General features: G+C 41.5%; 1 protein-coding gene across 1 annotated transcript in view; it reads right to left on the minus strand.

Moving 5' to 3' along the window:
• ENPEP (glutamyl aminopeptidase) overlaps positions 1-5,870 on the minus strand; it is a 74,584-nt gene extending 68,714 nt beyond the window's left edge. The window contains exon 1 of the mRNA XM_008516585.2: positions 4,946-5,870. Within this exon, the coding sequence (XP_008514807.1) occupies positions 4,946-5,562 (617 nt within the window). The 5' untranslated portion in view covers positions 5,563-5,870. The remainder of the gene's footprint in view (positions 1-4,945) is intronic.
• Positions 5,871-18,470: the final 12,600 nt, after the last annotated feature.

The raw sequence follows: 18,470 nt of genomic DNA on the forward strand, positions 1-18,470 counted from the left end.
CAGCTTCAACCCCAGCAATGCGGGAAACACCCAGAAAACCCCAACTAGAAACCGTCTGTCCCTCTTTGAACTTCTTGTTATAATTCTTGTCCATTCCAATGATTCTCAGTCCTTAAAGTAGGAAGACGGAATTCCTAAATCAAAAAAAGATTTTGCCAACTCCTCTTCCCTTCAATGAGACAAGGAGAAAGGAACCAAGGGGAATTTTCCATCCTGACTGAGTGGGAAAGTGGAGATGCCATGGGTGGAAGTTAGACTTCTGTATAGGAAAAGGGCTGTGGCATTGCTCCCTGTCCCAGCAGGTGCCAGAGGACATTAGGAGTATGAGAGTCTCTAGGAAAACGTTTCTATACAGTTATTCAGTAATATTTGAGTGCTCACTGTGTGCTAGGCAGTGAACAAGAGAGACACAACCCTACCATATGGTTGGACAACACATGCTCTGGCAGTCTCTTAGAGATTCATAATGGACTTATTATATAAGTCTCTGAAAAGTCCCATATTAAAAAAACCACATGACTTTGTATTTAACATTATTGCCCAAACTAATCAGGCCACAGGATATCTCCCCTGCTTTTTCTCTGGCAATATCTATTAATATCCCACGCAACCAGAACTCTGGAACATACTTTGGGAAATGCTGTGTAAGAGCAATTCAAATGGTGGGGAGGAAATGCTGGACCTCGGAGAGAAGAAAATACTATGAGCTTTCAAGGTTTGAGTCACGGGAACTCTGTTTCGGAAAAGAACAACTGAAAATCCTACCCAACGTGCTGGTTGGGGGTGCCCGGCAGTGCCGGCAGGGAGACTTTCCAAAGGCACCAGTCCTTTTCGGTGGTTTTCCTCAGACCCGAGGGAACAGACTGGAGAGTAGAAGTGTCTTTTAAGTTGCTCAAACTTTTTCCTCCTCAGCTTCACTATGGGTCTGTCCCCAGCATGATGCTGCGGGTGTTACTGCTGGGGAATTCTAAACCGGGTCCACCTTCTTCTCCAACTCTCTTTTCGCCTCTGAATTTTGAGGGAAAGAAGCTTGGATAATTGTCTCCTCTCTGTGAAGTTCAAGTCCTGGTTGTCTTTGCAGAAATCAAGTAATTTTGGTTACTACTGAGGACAGTCACGTTTCATTTGCATTGTGGTAACAACAACAATATCCCAAATCGCTAATACTCCATCCTGGAGTTCAAGTTGACATGAAAGCAGAGAAGCTAATTTGGGCTGCATACCTAAACTGTATTACTATGATGAGATTTCAAACTGTATGAACATCAGCTATTACGAAGCTCACTCTATAACAAGAAAGAATGGTGTTGCTACCAAGAGACTCACTCTGGTGGCCTTTTGTGGGTGCCAGGGATAAGAACTCTCAGAGCCCTGCACTGTCAAAATGTTACTCACAGGCTTGACAAAAATGCACTTTTCTCATATGCTTGAAATATTTCATAATAAGAAAAACAGAAGTATGCCATTTAGCCTAGATGAGGCTATCGAGTACGTGCCACAACTGTTCCAGCACTGCATGAGCAGTGCAGGGCTGGCAGCCTCCCGTGTAACGTGAGAGCCTCAACCGCTACCAATGAAAACACACCAAGCAGGGAACACCAATCCTCTGGGAGAACCTCGCCAAGCCCCGGCCTCCCTCGCCAGTCTTGCTGTCACTTAGTATTTTCTGACCAACAATTAAGAAAGCTGAGTTTCAGAATGTCAGCTCTCAAGTACATATTTTATAGTACAATTAACTGGTAGGGTGAAATAAGCCAAAGAGTAAGAGTGAGTAATATATATATATATATTAGCATATAGTGGTTTTTTTTTTAATTTTTTTTTTGGTGAGGAAGATTTGTCCCAAGCTAACATCTGTTGCCAATCTTCCTCTGTTTTTGCTTGAGTAAGATTAGGCCTGAGCTAACATCTGTGCCAGTCTTTCCACTTCGTATGTGGGATGCCTCCACAGCATGGCTGATGAATGGAGTAGGTCCACACTCGGGATCTGAACCCGTGAACCCAGGCTTCTGAAGCCAAGAACATGGAACTTTAACCACTCAGCCACAGGGCCAGCCCTCACAAATGGTGCTTTTTTAAACTTATAAAGTATGTAACAGAAATTTATTAATGGAAGCTTGTTGCCTATTTTTTTGGGCCTTCCTGCAGCATATAGAATTTTTATAAAATAGTTTGATGGCTTTACTCAGATGAAATTTCTATCATTTTCACAACCCAAGGAGCAGTTTTAAAGGCTTGGGAATAATTATTTAGAAGATGTGACTTGTTTTCACTTTACGCTAATGAACTTTTAGAATCTCTTGAAGGTGGATACTCTTCAGAATATTATGCCTTTTCCTCTACCAAATTGCAAACACTTTAAAACATCACTTTATCATCAGCGAGGCTCAGAGAAATCGGTACTTTCCTTCATTGTTGGTAGAAACATAATTTGGGGTATACTTTTTGAAAGTCAGTTTGGAGATGCACATACATACATACTCATGCGCACGCACATGTCATACATATGTATATGTGTGTATAAATACACAAGCATGTATGCGCTCGTACATATGTAGTTATGGCCAATTTCCTATAGATATATTAGAAAATGTTATACATAGTTTTTTAAGGTTGTTCACTGCATTTTTTTTTTTTAAAGATTTTATTTTTTCTCTCCAAAGCCCCCTGGTACATAGTTGTATATTCTTTGTTGTGGGTCCTTCTAGTTGTGGCATGTGGGACGCTGCCTCAGCGTGGTTTGATGAGCAGTGCCATGTCCGCGCCCAGGGTTCGAACCAACGAAACACTGGGCCGCCTGCAGTAGAGCGCGCAAACCTAACCACTCGGCCACGGGGCCAGCCCCGTTCATTGCATTTTTATAAGTGTTTATGGGTAAAAAAGTAAGAGCAAATTAAATGCCCATATTTAATGGAAAAGTTGAATAAATTATACCATATTCATACAATGGATTATCACCTATCAGTTAAATCATTTGTGAAAGAATACCGAATGACATGGTAAAGTGCTGATATATTTTAAAAGCATGTTATACAATGCATATTATTATACTACGTACAGCATCATAACACCCCGCTGATCTGCATCCAGAAAAAATCCTAGAAGAATATCTGCCTAAATATTAACAATGACTATACTTGAGTGATGGACTTATGGATGGATTTTATTTTTTCTTATAATTTTCCCTAGTTTCCAAGTTTTCTGCAGTGAATGTGTATTATTTATGAAATAAATAAAATAACACAGCAGTTCTATTTTTAGGAATATATCCTAATCTAAGGAAATAAACAGCTACACACTTAAAGATGCAATTACATCTAGGCTCTTTTCTGACTGGTTTATAATAAGAAAATACTGGGAGCAACTCAAATGTCCAACATCAGGAAACTGGTTTTAAAAAATAACAGTGCATTCATGCAATGGAATATTTCACAATCTTTAAAATCAAATTCTTGAAAATACTTAACAATGAGGGGAAATGCTTATAATATATTAAGTTAAAAAGGTATATGGACATGATTACAAACTTGATTGCCTAGAAAAATATTAGAATATACATTAACACATATTAACAGAGGTCAACCATCGGATGGTGAAATTATTTATCGGTTCTTTCGATTTTCCTTTTCTATAATTTTCTATGCTTTCAACACTTGCAATTTGTATAAATAGGAAAAAATACGTAAACAATAAAGAAGCTTGTTTGATCGCCAGGCAGATATTAAGACACAACATCTATGTGAGCACGATCTCGCCAAATATTTTGTTCAAATTATCCTTTCTACTCAAGTAATTAGTGCACCACACAGTGATATAGGGGTATTTAAATATTTCATTTTAGTCCCTGGGTCTTTGAAAAACAATAGGAAGAATTTTGGCCAAAGGATTTGCTTTGCTCTGCAAGATGCTTAAAGCAACACAAGAAAGAGATAGTCATTGGGCTGGCCCCAGACTAACATTTCTGACGCTGAGCTTTCTTAATCATTTACCTGTTGAGAAGCTAAGGAGGCAAAGGTCAAAGCAGTCTCAAGCTCAGTGACACTTCAGGTGTAGCCTTCCTCCCTGATGCAGGGCCACACCCCAGTGTGAAGGGTTTTTAGTTCACCGGGGTTATGCCTTTAACACGGGTCTAGTAATAGTCTCCGACTGACTGTCAAGGCAAGTAATCACCTTTGCTGGACTCAGGAAATACAGGGATCTGTGCAGATACTTGGAGGACGGTGGGAGAAAAGACACTTTTACGTTTTTAATTACTTAAGACATCTTTTATGTTACAAAAGCCTTAGCATTACCACTGCATATTGCATGACAGGCAATAAGCCCAAAGATTTACCCATTTCCGCCACTGATGTGCACGGCCAATGAGTATTTACTGAAAGTTATGAGCAGAACATGGTTTTGGCCACACGAGACAAACAGACAGAGCCCTACCTTCCTTCCAAGATGAAGACACAAAGACAGTTTTGTGGATTTTACACAATCTTTCAGTGTCTCTCTTCTCCAATAAAATAGACAAAATTATAAATGACATTTAATGACTTTCACTTAAATTTAGAGAAATATCATTTTTAAAGCTCAGTTTAAAATCATCACCATATAGCCCAAGAACATCACCAGTAAAATTTACCAAACACATGTATTTTAAAAAACTGAGGTAGTCTATGTAACTATTAAGGATAAGGTACAGTACATTATGATTTTTCCTGATGAAATAAAAGACTGACACTGATTTTTGACTCCATACAGCTCACTCAATACTTTCAAGTTGTATGCTAGGCTTTGAAAATAAACAGCGCAAGAATTTTTGCTTCCCAGATGAACAGGCAGAATTGAAACCAAGTTTAGATAAAGATCACACCAACAAAACTAACAGGTGGAAAAAGAAAAAAAAAAGAAATGGAAAGCAACTATGTGAGCTTAGGAGAAATAAAGAAAAAATATTTACTTGACTTGTCCTCCCTCCACGTAGGTCGTTTTATAGAACCCCACGAGCGAGCCGTTCAGCCAGCCGGCGAAGTCCATAGTCAGGGCATAGAGACTCTCCCCACTGCTGGGCGCAAGCTCTTCTCCCGCCTCGACCACCACATACTCCTGCTGTGTGTACTGGAAGCACCGCCTGACTTGCACCTGCTCCCCGGAGGGCCTCTGCAGCACCGGGAGCTGGGTGATCCTGGTCTCCCGCAGGTGCAGCCACAGGTACCGGGTGGGCGAGCTGACGTTGATGGAGATGGTCACGCTGCCCGTGTACGTGTCCTCTTCCATCAGGGGCTTCATCTCCAGGTCGTAGTGCACCGGGTTGATGAAGTCCGGCAGCCTGAAATTTGTCCACTCTCCACTTTCATCCTCACTGGCAGGGCAGACCCCCTGGTCCTGCGGAGGGCTCGAAGAGGAAGGAGCCGGAGGCGTGCTCTGCCCAGCGTCTCCCGCGGAGTCACACGACCTGGTCAAGCCCACAGCCAGTCCCACTATTAGTCCTACGCCCACCACCACCGCACAGATAATGGCCACATGTTTCGCTTTGATGCAGTATCTCTTAGAGTCCTCTTTCTCCGCAAAGTTCATTTTGGTTTCCAAAGTCAAATGTTAGACATAAAAGGATGTTAAATTTAACTAACGTCAGCAGACTTCCTTTGCAAATTGGGAGGAATTCCCTGGTTTGGCAGCTTGTTTTCGCTTTCCCCACGCTTCTCCCAGCTTTCTTGCGTCTTTTCCTCTCCCTTGACGGTCCCACCAGCCGCTGGAGGATGAATGCGGAAACAGGGGGTGGGATAAGGACGCCAGAAGAGAAGCTGAGATGGGAGAAGAGGACCGACAATACTGCCACAGCTCCTCTTATAAACAACGCATCCCCACCCCTCCCACTCTGGACTGAGTTAAATATAAAACAGGGCTCAGCTTATCGAGGGGGCATGAGCCTTGCCAAAGCTTGGTCAGCAGCTTTCAGAGAGCGCGTTGGGGAAGAGGTGTGCCAGCCGGAGAAAAACTCAACCTTTGCCACTGGGTCTATGGCTTTTTCCTACTGTGCTCACAATCCCTCTCTCTCTCTCAACCAAAAGGCTTCTTGAATTTCAGCTCTTTCATCAAGTAGCTTGCCAAAGACGCTCTAAGTGTTTTCTTTCCATTCTTTTTCCTCATATTATGTGAACACTCAGATTCTGCCTTCTGCCAAAGTCATATTCTGGAATTGGATGCTCAGAGTGGTCTGTAAGTTCAAGGACCACTTAGGTACTCAGTAAATATCTGGTGACTTGATGAATTAGCAGAGTGTAGCCAGGTAAGCCTAAAGCAGTTCAGGTGATGCTGGCTGAAGGAGAGAGGGGAACATGAAGAAATTAACCGAAGCAGGACTGGAGCTGAAAAGCATAATAAGAAAAGACAGAGAGACAAAGGGGAAAGGATTGAAAGGACAGAAAGGTAAGGAAGATAAACTTCTCAGGTTACATAATCAAACTGGGTTAGATCAACCTGTCTCTGCAGTCCGCCTGAAGGCAGACTGACGTCTTTAGACCGTATCGTGGTAGATCCTGTTCAGAGCAGATTCCAGATGTGAAAGTTGGCCTGTTGGGAGAGCCATTATCTGCGCAAAACTGTTGCTTCTGAATGACAAGATCGGGGGGAAGTCGTGCTAATGACCTCCATGTTTATGAGTAGCTAAGATGTAGACAACACAGCCATTTCTAATAGTAGCAATATAGTAATAATTACAAAAATTTTGAGAGCTTTCTATATGGCAGGCACCATGCTAAGTACTTTATAGAAATTATCATTTAAATCTTCCAACAAACTGTGAGGTCGGTACTCTTAGGACACTCAATTTAGAAATGGGAAGACTGACATTTAAAGAGGTTAAGTCATCTGCTCAAGGTCACACATCCAGTAAATAGCAGAATTGGAGATTGAACCCAAAGTTCATATATCTAATGACTACAGTACATTGCCGTGATTCTCTGAAGAGGAGAAATATTTGTGTTAAATAACTATGAAAAACGTGGTCGGTGCTTCCCAAAGTGCAATTCATGGATGTTAAGAGACACACTTGCAGACCAGGCAATTCTGGGTTAAAGTTCAGAATGTTCTTGCACTACCTTCCATTCTTTCAGGGCCTCCACACACTAACACACGTTGTGACTCTCCCAGACAGGATATCTAGTGAGTAATTTCCACATTTAGGTGATGAGAGAGCTTTTTTAGGTGAGGTACCATAGAATACACTCTGAGAAATGCTACTTTAAATTGTCTACAAGTTACAAACTAAACAAACAGGCAGATTGAGGCAAGAGACCCACGATAACACTGAACACGCCCAGGTACCTCCCTTTTTCACCTGGAGCTTCAGTTTAAAGTTTTTCTATTAGCTCCCAGGAATTATACATACCCCAGAGGCTAGTGGGCCTTCTAGGTAGATGGGGTGCTGTTGGTTCACCTGAGAACTAGGTGCATCTCCAGAAATATTGTCAATAATTAACACTACAGTGTGATTATTTGACTGGCTCCTCGCTCCTATCAGTTGATCAGAGCTGAACCCCAGGTTCATGAAAATAATGGGCAAAAATGGCAAACTAGAGTCACAGTGGAGGAAGCAGAATCTGCAAATGAAGCTGTATTACACTGGAACCAGTCTCTGTCTGTCTTGCCACAGGACCGCCATTATCAAGGTTGTCAAGTCTATAACCCCCCATGGCCAACCCAGGCATCTCCGAACTTGAAAGGTTGGGCTAGCATTGAAAAAGGAGAGTGCCATTGCATTCGACTTAGTCAACCACAAGTGCTAAATCCATATGGGCAATTTTTTGTGATCCTGCTCAGTTATATTTGATTTCCAAGGCCTGTGCCCTATTCATCTTTTATTTGGTCTCAGCACCTGTTTTAAAAGGTTCACTTGGTTTTAAGACTAAGTGATCTCAACTAACTTTTTTCAAGACCTGAAAATAGCTGCAGGTGACAGGACAGAAAGTGTTCAGCATGCCACCTCCAACTTTTGTTTGTTGATGATGAATTGTCCGATGACTGGCACAGAATGGGGAAGCGCTCAGCGGCAAAGATGAGGAAGAGATGAATGAGAAAGAGGGCAGGGACAAGGGACGAGGAGAGGAAGAGAGGGAGCAGGAGGAGGAGTTTCAAAGAAGAAGCCGGTGACAATTCACCTCCAAAACATGTCCAAACATGATTTAACAACAAACAAAAATCGATGAAACACTAGGTTTCTGTCTTCTCAATTCATTGGCTGATTTGAGAACCCTCCTGCAGGGTTTTCTGGGATACACAGACTGCTCACAGTAGCCCCACCCCCATCACCCATGGGCACCAGAGTTTCACCAGCCAAGGGCAACAATCACATTCCGCTCCTCATTTAGGTCACTCTGGGGAGAATCAGCTCACTTTACCTACCTCACCCAAGGTGTCTCTAGGCCACTATTCATTCATGCATTCTTTGAATCACTCAACAAATATACACTGACTCAATAAATATTGACTTCAACAAATATCTACTAGACAAAGATTCTAGGATAAATTTTTAAATGTACATTGACTTTAAAAGAAATTTAGGTAAATACTCTTAAAGGCATGAATGTAAACACCTTCTTTGTTCTTAGCATATAGAGGTTTTGAAAATATTCAGAAAAGCCAACAAAATAAAATGAATTGATTTATTATTCCTATAATTTTAAACTTTTGTGTTGGATTCCCAAATGTGCAATAATACATTGGGAGAAAGTGGCAGGATATAGAAACAGCAGGAGAAGAATAACAGTGACAAAATCGTCTAGATTTCTGTTATTCTAAGAATTTCAAAATTATCTTTATATATTTTTTCAGTGCACTGAATAATAACTCTATATTCTGAGAGAGTTTTAAAACTTCCTAAAATGCTTACAGTTCCTGTCAGCCTTTGTAGTGTCAAAATTCCTGGCCATCTTTTCTTCTCTCTCTTCTCCTGTATCTGTAGAAGTCTGCGAAGATGACGTTGGTGTAGGGAGACCAGCTCGCTCTCTGTTCTTCTACTCCATAAAAAGCCCAAGTGGATTACCCCAGCAATGATGATTTTGGATCACGTTCCCCACGAAAATTCTAATAGATCCATTCTTCACCTTAAGTCAAGGAAAGGGCTGTAATTTTTCAATTTTTATTTATTAGCACTGGCTGTTTTTTTGAAATTTTCTTTATTACTACATTAATTCTAACAAATAAAGTTGTCTTTAATTTTTGTTTTCTCTGGAAGTAGAGACTTTAACTCTGTTAAGATGATCACAGTCATCTGTATGAGTAATAGGAATGTTATTTCTCCTGTTGGTGCTCTTTTTTCTTGGCATCTCTTCTGTTTTTCACTTATCACTTTTCTGGGATGCTTTTGTCTTAAGCTAAAAAATGATCCCCCCAAAAGATATCCACATCCTAATCCCTGGGATCTGTGAATGTTACCTTACATGGTAAGGAAAAAAAAGGGTCTTTGCAGATGTAGTTAAGTTAAGGGTCTGGAGATGGGGAGATTATCCCGGATTATTAGTATCAGGTGGGTCCTAAATGCAATCTCATGTGTCCTTATTAAAGGGAAGCAGAGAGAGATTTGACACACGGACACACAGAGCAGAGAGACATTTGAAGATGTTGGTCTTGAAGATTGGAGTGATGCAGCCACAAGCCAAGGAATGCTGGTAGCCACCAGCTTCTAGAAGAGGCAAGGAGCAGATTCTCCCCTGAGCCTCCGGAGGGAGTGTGGCCCTGCTGACACCTGGATTTTGGCCTAGTCACACTAGTTTTGGAGTCTATCCTCCAGAAATATGAGAGAAGATATTTCTGTTATTTTAAGCCACTGAGTTTGTGGTAATTTGCTATAGCAGCCACAGGAATTCATTCAACACAAGTACTCATTCAACAAACATTTATTGAGAATCACAGTGTGCCAGGTGTTTCAACTGAAGAAAAAGCACTGAATAAAAACACAAATGCAAACATAGTCTCAGGACAGAATGGTTGTTCTCAAGCAGAAAGATGTTGGAATAAGATAAAATATTGGCTTTTTGCACAATAGCATACTTTCTGCTTTCATTCACTTCTCATTTTCTAGAGAGACACCTCCAAACTTGGTTTTTGTTCTTTGGGACATATAGAGATTTTACTAAAGTCTCTAAAAAATTTTTATGCATTTATTTTCCAGTTGCATTCTCCATAGAATATTTGCTAACAAGGTTGATGAATTACTTCTTCAATGATGTATGTATTTCTTTATAAACAGTATGACTCCTACTGAATTTACTTAAATCACTTATTAAATTTATGTCTGGGGAAAAATTTATGTTCGCTGTCTGATTTGGAAGCTTTAATTCTAGATACTTTTCTTTTTTGTCAAGGATGTTACAAATCCAAGGCAAAATAACACTATATCTTGTGGATATGGTACTTTCCTCCTATCTTCTGAATGCTTTGCCTCATTTCTTTCTGCTCTTGTCATTGAAAGTAATCTGGTGAATTATTTGACTTCTGCAGTTAGATACTTTCCTTTGATGTCTTGATTTCCATGCAGCTTTTAAAGGGTTTTCAGGTAACTCTTTCATTCTTTGTTTATCTGGTATCTTTTATATCTGGACCTAAGATATTTATACGCATATATTGCAAGAGTCTTAGCTTGACTGCTTAGATCTCTTTACTCAGGATTCAGACGCGTCTCCATGTGTTAAATCAGCAGGGACAGGCTACCATGGGTTGGAGCATATGAAAATGTTAGATGCCTTTTGAGAAAGAATTTATTTTGGAATTTGTAAGTCAGGAATGCTTTTAGTTCTAACTAAAGATAACTTAGCTAATTGTGGCTTTATCTATAAAGACATGTAATTATCTGACAATGTAACTAGAAGTCTGGCGGTAGGAATTATCACCATGGTTTGGCAGCAATAATGTCATCAAGACACTAAGATGTGCCTCTCCATCCGTTCCTCCGCCTTGTTCGGGGAGTCTCAAGCTGATTTTCACAGCTCAGCCATGACAATCAGTTTGAAAAGCAAGAGTGGGGGGTGGGAGGAAGAGTAAAAGTTTCTTTCCTTAAGCGGTTCTTTGTTTCTATCAGTGAAGAAAAGAGTTTCCCAGAAGTCCTCAGCAGACTTCCCTGACATCTCACTCAGCAGTCCTGCCTCACTTGGTCCTTAGCTTCACCTGGGAGAGAGGAATGTGATAAAAAGGACTTGAAACAGTCCATCTCCAGAACAGCACACACTGCTGCCACAAACTCAGCTTGTGTGTTGAACTATAAGAAGGGGAAAGTGGGTGTTGGGTAGACAAGGAAGTCTGCCCCCACAATCAAGGGGCACGGACGTGGCCTGCATGTACCATGTTTGGAGGGGGAAGGACAGATCTGAGAATAGCGGAGAGTTAGTACGTCCTGTGCTTCTCTGCCTGCTGCTCCATCCTCCCAGCACCTTAACTTTTTTTTTTTTGGCTCTCCTATCTTCTCACTTCTTCTAAAATCACCTTTCACGTTGCCATGGCACTATGCAAAATTCTTTGGTGAGTCCCATTGACCAATAGGATCAGGTTTGTGGCATGGTAGTCTATGCTCCACTTCTATTCTCTTCAGAATATTCCTAACCTGTCCAAATCCTTCTTCAAATGTACCCCCAAGTCAACCTGGTCTATTTGTTGCCTTATAGCCATACCTTCCACAGTGCTGCCACAGTGCCTTTGCTTATGCTGGTGCTCCTGGCAGGTTTCTGTCCGCTTCTTCTCTTTAATACATTCTCAGGACCCAGCTACCTGTCTTCTCAAGTACACTTTCACTGACCCCAACAGACCACAGTGGTCAATCTTTCCCTAAGCTCCTGTAAACATTTATTCTCGGTATCATTCATTTGTTATTTATCTTCAGACCAATCCCATCTGGCCAATTGTGCTGTGTAATAGTAATGGTAGTCTGACTACCCAGACAACAGTACCCATAGATCTGTGCTGTATTATTTATTTCTCACTCGGGCCACACCCAAGATGGAGAATTTTTGTTAGCAAACTCCCCTGGACAGCACTCTTCCAAGTAGTGGCTCAGGAATTTAGGCTCCTTGCATCTTGTGGTGCTGCCCTCTGCAGTATACGGCTCCAAGGTTGCCACCGAGAGTGAAGAGAGCACAAGGAAGTCAGGCTGGCCTTCTCATCACCTTGGCCTGGAGCCACACGCTCTGCGTCTGCTCACACACATTGGCCAGAACTAGCCTGATTTCTCTTAGAAGCAAGGGGTTGGGAGGCGCAGGCAGCACCCATTGCACCCTTTGGGGGAGGAGCACGTGCCTTTGGTGGTCCGCTGCCCCAGGCCAGCCCCCCCGCATTTGAGGCTTTATTTTGCTGGTACGATGCAGTGACTCAAAAGAAGAAGAAGAAGAAAAAGAAGAAGGTCATAGTAGAAGAAAAATGCCGCTGACCTCTTTATGGAGCCCTGAGGCTGTAGCCAAGGCAAAGTGCCTTCTCTCTTCACACAGGTATAAAAACAACTCAGCGACAGGCTTATTTTCCATTGCGGCCACTCTGAATGTTTATGTTAATTTGATTTTTCCTGAACAGGCTTGTTTTACTGTGAGGGGGATGCACGCAAAGGGATTCACCCGGCGTCCCATACTGCTTCCAGAGATGGCTGAGGTACAGCAACTCCCAGTTTTATTTTCCAAAATGGCATTTTCTTGCACTTCAGAATACTGGAGAAACAAATGTAAGCAAAGGTAATTGCATTCAGGTGGAAGAAAGAGGAAGGCAGTGCAGTGACATAGAAGCAGCCTTCTTGGTGCATCCTCGGGCCGGGCATCTTCTGTTGGCTGGCTTTTTAATGCCTCTGGCAGTGCTAGGAGTTAGTTATGATGGGCCCCAGCTGCTACTTGCCACACCGTGCTGCCTCCAAATCCAAGAGAAGGAATTTCATCCTGTTTACGGGCTAGTCCAGACTTCTCCATGAATAATTTTGTATTTTAGCTACATTACGAGCTATAGAGATCTTTGCAGGTAGCCTAGGCAACAAATCACATTTAGATACTACTTCAAAGGAAAAATGTACTTCAAGATCCAACACACAAGACACACTTGTTCCTCTGGACGTGAAGCCTCTCAGTGCCCATGAGATGCACCCCCCACCCCCACGTGGGCCAAGCTGGGGTGGCGATGGCATTACTTTTGGCCTCCAGTGCCCCAGGCATGCTCCTATCGGCCTGGGGTGTTCAGAAATTAGCTTCATAATCTAGGTAGTGTAAGTACTGCCTAGCTTATTAGTTAAACAATGACCAATGTTAGAACCGCAAAGACGTAAAATAAGTGTGATGTGCTAATGCTGTTTAATGCAAAATGATTGTTACTCTATTTTTCAAATAAGTCTTAGATTTGAGAAGCTGAGTTATCATTTCGGATGATTTTAATGAAGGCTATTTCAGCTTCCTGATGATTGATGTTTTGTGTGTCTGAACTACAGGGTTATCAACATAAAGTCACTGTACCACATCCCCGTTCAGAGCCAGCCACGTCAGGTTCCTGACGTCACTCTGGCTGTGAGTCCAGGCCCCCAACCAATCTGTGATTTCAGTTGTACCGCAACACTGCTCTGTGCCTCTCTGAAGGCCAGTGTTGTTCATCTCCCCCGACCACTGATAAAGTCATTGGCATCACAAATGTGTGTCGTTCAGCACAGAATCCCGTATTTGTCCTGTTGCTTTTCTTTAGCGACTGAAGCTCAATACTGCTGACTCTAAAGCAGTCGTGTCTGTGCGTGGCCATAAGATAGGGGTGGCGTTATCTAACAGTTCTATCAGTTTGACTCATGTAGATAGTCACATCTGATAATTGAGGACAAGATTACATTTGAGATCCAAGGTGACTTTAGGCTTATCGGAGGGACTGGCTAATTGTTGGTGAATCGTGTTTCCCTTTGCTCCTGGGCACACAGCTGTCTTTGCAGTGGAAAGGTGACTCCATTTTGGCTAACAGAATGTGGAGAGAAGTGATATATTCTCTTCAGAACTGATCCATAAAAACCATGCTCTGTCTACCTTTGCCTCCCAGCTAGATGCTGACCCCCAGGGAAATCTGGCAAGACACATACTGAAGATGGAAGAGTCACAAGATGGCAGGAGTCTGGGCTTCCGAATGACCACATCCCCCTCTCCAACTCCACATCACCAATAGATCCTCATGTGAGCAAGAAATTATCTTCTATTTATTAAGCTATCAAGAGCTGAAGAACTTATCCTTTAGCATATCTTTAACTAAGGACTCTAAGAGATACTGCATTAAAGTGAAACATGGGGCCATTATCTGTGTGGATTGCAGGAGCTTGCCATGACAGCTTCCCTCTCCCATTTCTTGGCACTTTGTGTAGGTTGTCTTGTATGACTTTAATTTGCCATTTTCTGGTTCAGATTTTTAAAATCCAGAGTAACCCTGATTAATAGAAATATAATGTGAGCCGTATATGCAACTTTCAATTTTCTAGTAGTCACAATAAAAAATGAAAAAGAAACAGGTGAGACTAATTTTAATGTATTTTATTTAACACAGTATGTCCAATATGTCTAAAATATTATCACATTTCATGAACTCAAAATAAAAACATGCCTTCAATGTAAAAATTAATAATATATTTTACACTTCTTCATACTATCAAAATCTTGTGTGTTTTATTATTCTTACAGCACACCTCACTGTGGACTAACCACATTTCAGGTGCCCAATGCTTCCACATGGCTTGTGGTCACCCTAGCGGCCAGGGCAGCCCCAGAGCTTGGGGACTTCATCTTGTGCTTGTTTGTGTTCATAGTATTTGGCACAATGTCTGGCACACAAATGTGTCTGGCCGAAGAAATTAACCTTGCTCTCACAGGATCGGCCTGTCTCTGTTCGAAAGGGCTGCAGAATGTATATTGTACACTGTCAGATTTACTTGCTGCTTTGAATTGTTTTCTACTTGTTTGACATAAGATGTAATTTTCCCCCCATACAGTATTTTGAGGTTAGGGTCAATCACTGTGTTTTCTAATTCCTTTGCATTCCACACGCTGCATTGCATAGTGCCAAATTCATACAAGATATTATCGACATAGAATGAGTGGATAAAATGATGCTCAGATAAAACTTAAGTTGAAGGAAAAACTCATTTCCTCTTTTAATTATACATTTAAAAATTTAACTATTTTTTTAAAAGATTGGCACTTGAGCTAACGTATGTTGCCAATCTTCTTTTTTTTTTTTTTCCTTCCTCTCTCCAAAGCTCCCCAGTACATAGATGTATATCTTTGTTGCAGGTCCTTCTAGTTGTGGCATGTGGGACACTGCCCCAGCATGGCTTACTGAGTGGTGCCATGTCCGTGCCCAGGATCCGAACTGGCAAAACCCTGGGCCGCCAAAGAGGAGCGCACGAACTTAACCACTCAGCCATGGGCTGGCCCCTAACTGTTTAAATAACAACATTTTACCAGCTTCCTCTCTAAAATGTTAATCAATTTTATTTTGATACTGTATTTAACTGCTTTAATTACAATTAATATAGGTTTATTGTAGAAAAAGAAGAAAATGTACATAATGTAATCTATGTGTGCAAACATTAAGTGATAAAAGCAGACAACAAAATGATATGTACAATATGAATCTCCTGTTGTAAAAATATATACATAGAAAAACACTGGAAAGCATAAATCAAAATGTTAAAAACAGTGGTTTTCTTTGGTAATATATAAGATTATAGGAAAATTATTTTGCAGTTTGTGTTATTTTAACTTTGTTTTGTTTAGAGTGTTTTCCTGAAGATCTCTCACTTTAGTGTTTAGTGAAAAATGGACACACACACACACGCACACATAGCGTCATGCTGGGTCAAGTCTGTCACGAGGAAATCTGGGTGTTTATTAGCATGTGTCACTTCCCTGCACAGTAATAGTTGTCTCCCTCCAAATCTTGATCCATTAGGTTAAATAAACTAAGAAAAGATGTCTATGCTGTCTCCATACAGCAGAGAAAATACAAATCCATTTCCCGTCATCATTCCCTACTTCTAGGAGAAGTTTAATTATTTATTTTGGTTCTCCTGTTTTGCACTTTTCTGTGAATCATGTTTTTGATTACTGACCTCCTATTTGTGCTGAGATTTCCAGTCCGTGGGTTATCCACTCCCATCAATCTTCTTTCCCACTTCCTACCCTCCCGCCCCTCCCGGGCTCCTCTTTCAGGCGTTATTAACCATTACTCCTTCCCTTGGAGATTGTTTTCACAACATGGATTACAGAACCGTCAAATAACAAATACACCTTACTAAGTTTTCACTGAAGACATCTGATATTCAGATGGACGTGGAGATACAGCAAATGCTTCCCATTTTTAAATCTGATATTTTTTATTAAAGTCTTTATGAAGTTTTTCTATATAAAGTTTACTTTTTCCTTTCTCATTCCCCAACAATACGCTATACACAGCAGCCATAGTAATCTTATAGAACATAAATTGTGGGGATGGCCCTGTAGCTGATTGGTTAAGTTCACGCACTCAGCTTCTATGACCCAGGGTTTTGCCAGTTCGGATCCTGGGCACGGACATGGCACCACTCGTCAGGCCACCTTGACACGGCATCCCACATGCCACAACTAGAAGGACCCACAACCAAGATATATAACTATGCGTTGGGGGGATTAGGGGAGAAAAAGCAGAAAAAAAAAAAAAAGGAAGATTGGCAACAGCTGTTAGCTCAGGTTCCAATCTTTAAAAAAAAAAAGGCATGTAAATCGTGTTACTTGCCTGATTAAAACTCTCAATAGCTTCCCAATGTGGTTGAAACACTTTCCAAGGACCTACGAGCACCTACGAGGTGTTGTTTCTTTTTATCCCCTAAGTTCCATTCTCTTGAACTTTCTGCCTCTTCCTTGAGCACTCTGGAGTCCCATTTCTGGCCTATTTCCTTACTCAAAACACATTTCCCCAACACCTCGTCAAGGTTGCCTCCTTCTCACCATCCACGCCTCATCTCAAACAGCTCTTCCTCACAGAGGACCTTGTGGACCCCTCAGCTTCATGCCTGCCCTTCTCCCTGCTCCTTGGCGCTTTCTATCCCCTTACACAGTTTCACAGCTTCCACAGCCTTCTTTCCGCCTGAACTTACTTCATTTAGTTGTTCCTTAATGTGTATTGTCTGTCTCCCCAATGAGAATGAGGAGCAGGAACTTTTTCTTGTATCCTCATTGCCTAGAAGTGTGCCAGGTACACAGTAGGCACAAAATAAATGTCTCTTGTTTGAGGATCTAAATAAAAATTGGCTGTGAGTAATGCACAGTACCTCTGCCTTGTTTGCTTCTAAAAATGGCTGCATGATCAGCTGCTCAGGACAGAAGGAGCCACCTTCCATCTTTGAGCAGAGAAAGTCCTTTCTCCCAGTTCTTCAGCTTCTCTTTGTCACCATTCTCAAATTACCAGCACCTTTTCAAGCTACCACCAAAAGGGCACTTGTCCTGATTTCACCTCTACCCTCTAATTTTGACCAAGTTCCTAGAGAGATTCCTATTAGTTTGTGTAATGAAAAATCAGCCTAATCAATGAATCTCAGTGTTGTCCTTCAGTCTACAGAGGTGAAATTGTGGTGCCATCATCAACAGGGCTTGTGCTTTTAGTTGAATTGTCACTTATCTATCACACCCATGCCCTAACCTTGAATCAGAGCATTTTTCTGCCAGGCTGGTCAGGAGGATCTTTATGAGTCTGTTTTAGAACTTCGGTCAAAAAGGGAATTATGACCGTGGTTTCATTAGCATCATGGCCTAACCAACTTTTCTAATTCGTCCCCAAATTTTATTCAACCATAACTGTCTGTTCTTTCACTGATTTCAAAATAAAGGCAAATTTATCTTTCATAAAAACATGGAAATGTAGAGCCTCAGTGCAATTTAGATAATCTAGTGTACAGATAAGAAAAGTAAAACCCAGGGTGAAGTTAAGCTACCTTCCAAAGGTCATAATCCAGGGGAAGGCAGAGCCACATTTGGACACCAGTCCAAGGTTCTTTCACCATGGGTAATAAAATTCAGGGTTTATTATAGGATTAACTAAAAATTTCTTCTCTGTCACAGTGCCTGGCACATAGGAGGCAATCAGTCAAGCTGATAATACGCAAATGAACAGTGAACATGAAGTTTTCAGAAACATTTTTGGGTTTAGGATTCAGCTTCAATTTGGAATAGTGGTTATAATGTCCTGGTGCTTTCCATTTACCTCTGTCTTTTGAGGATGCAAAACACAAGCATGGCTGTTACAGACAATGACTTCAACAACGGTCATTTCTGTGGTGACCAGACTCTTTGGTGCTTCATTTCAGTCCCCTGTGCGTGAGGAACACACCCTGGCACGTGGATCCATCTCAGCGTTCACGATGCAACATAGACACTTCCACTTGTGTGTGCATGCTGCAGTAATGTTATTTCATTTCCTTAGTGGTAGATATTTCTATAAGGAAAAACAATTAAGATGGAATTCCTGGA

This window comes from Equus przewalskii, chromosome 2, assembly GCF_037783145.1.
Source record: "Equus przewalskii isolate Varuska chromosome 2, EquPr2, whole genome shotgun sequence".
NCBI lineage: Eukaryota > Metazoa > Chordata > Mammalia > Perissodactyla > Equidae > Equus > Equus przewalskii.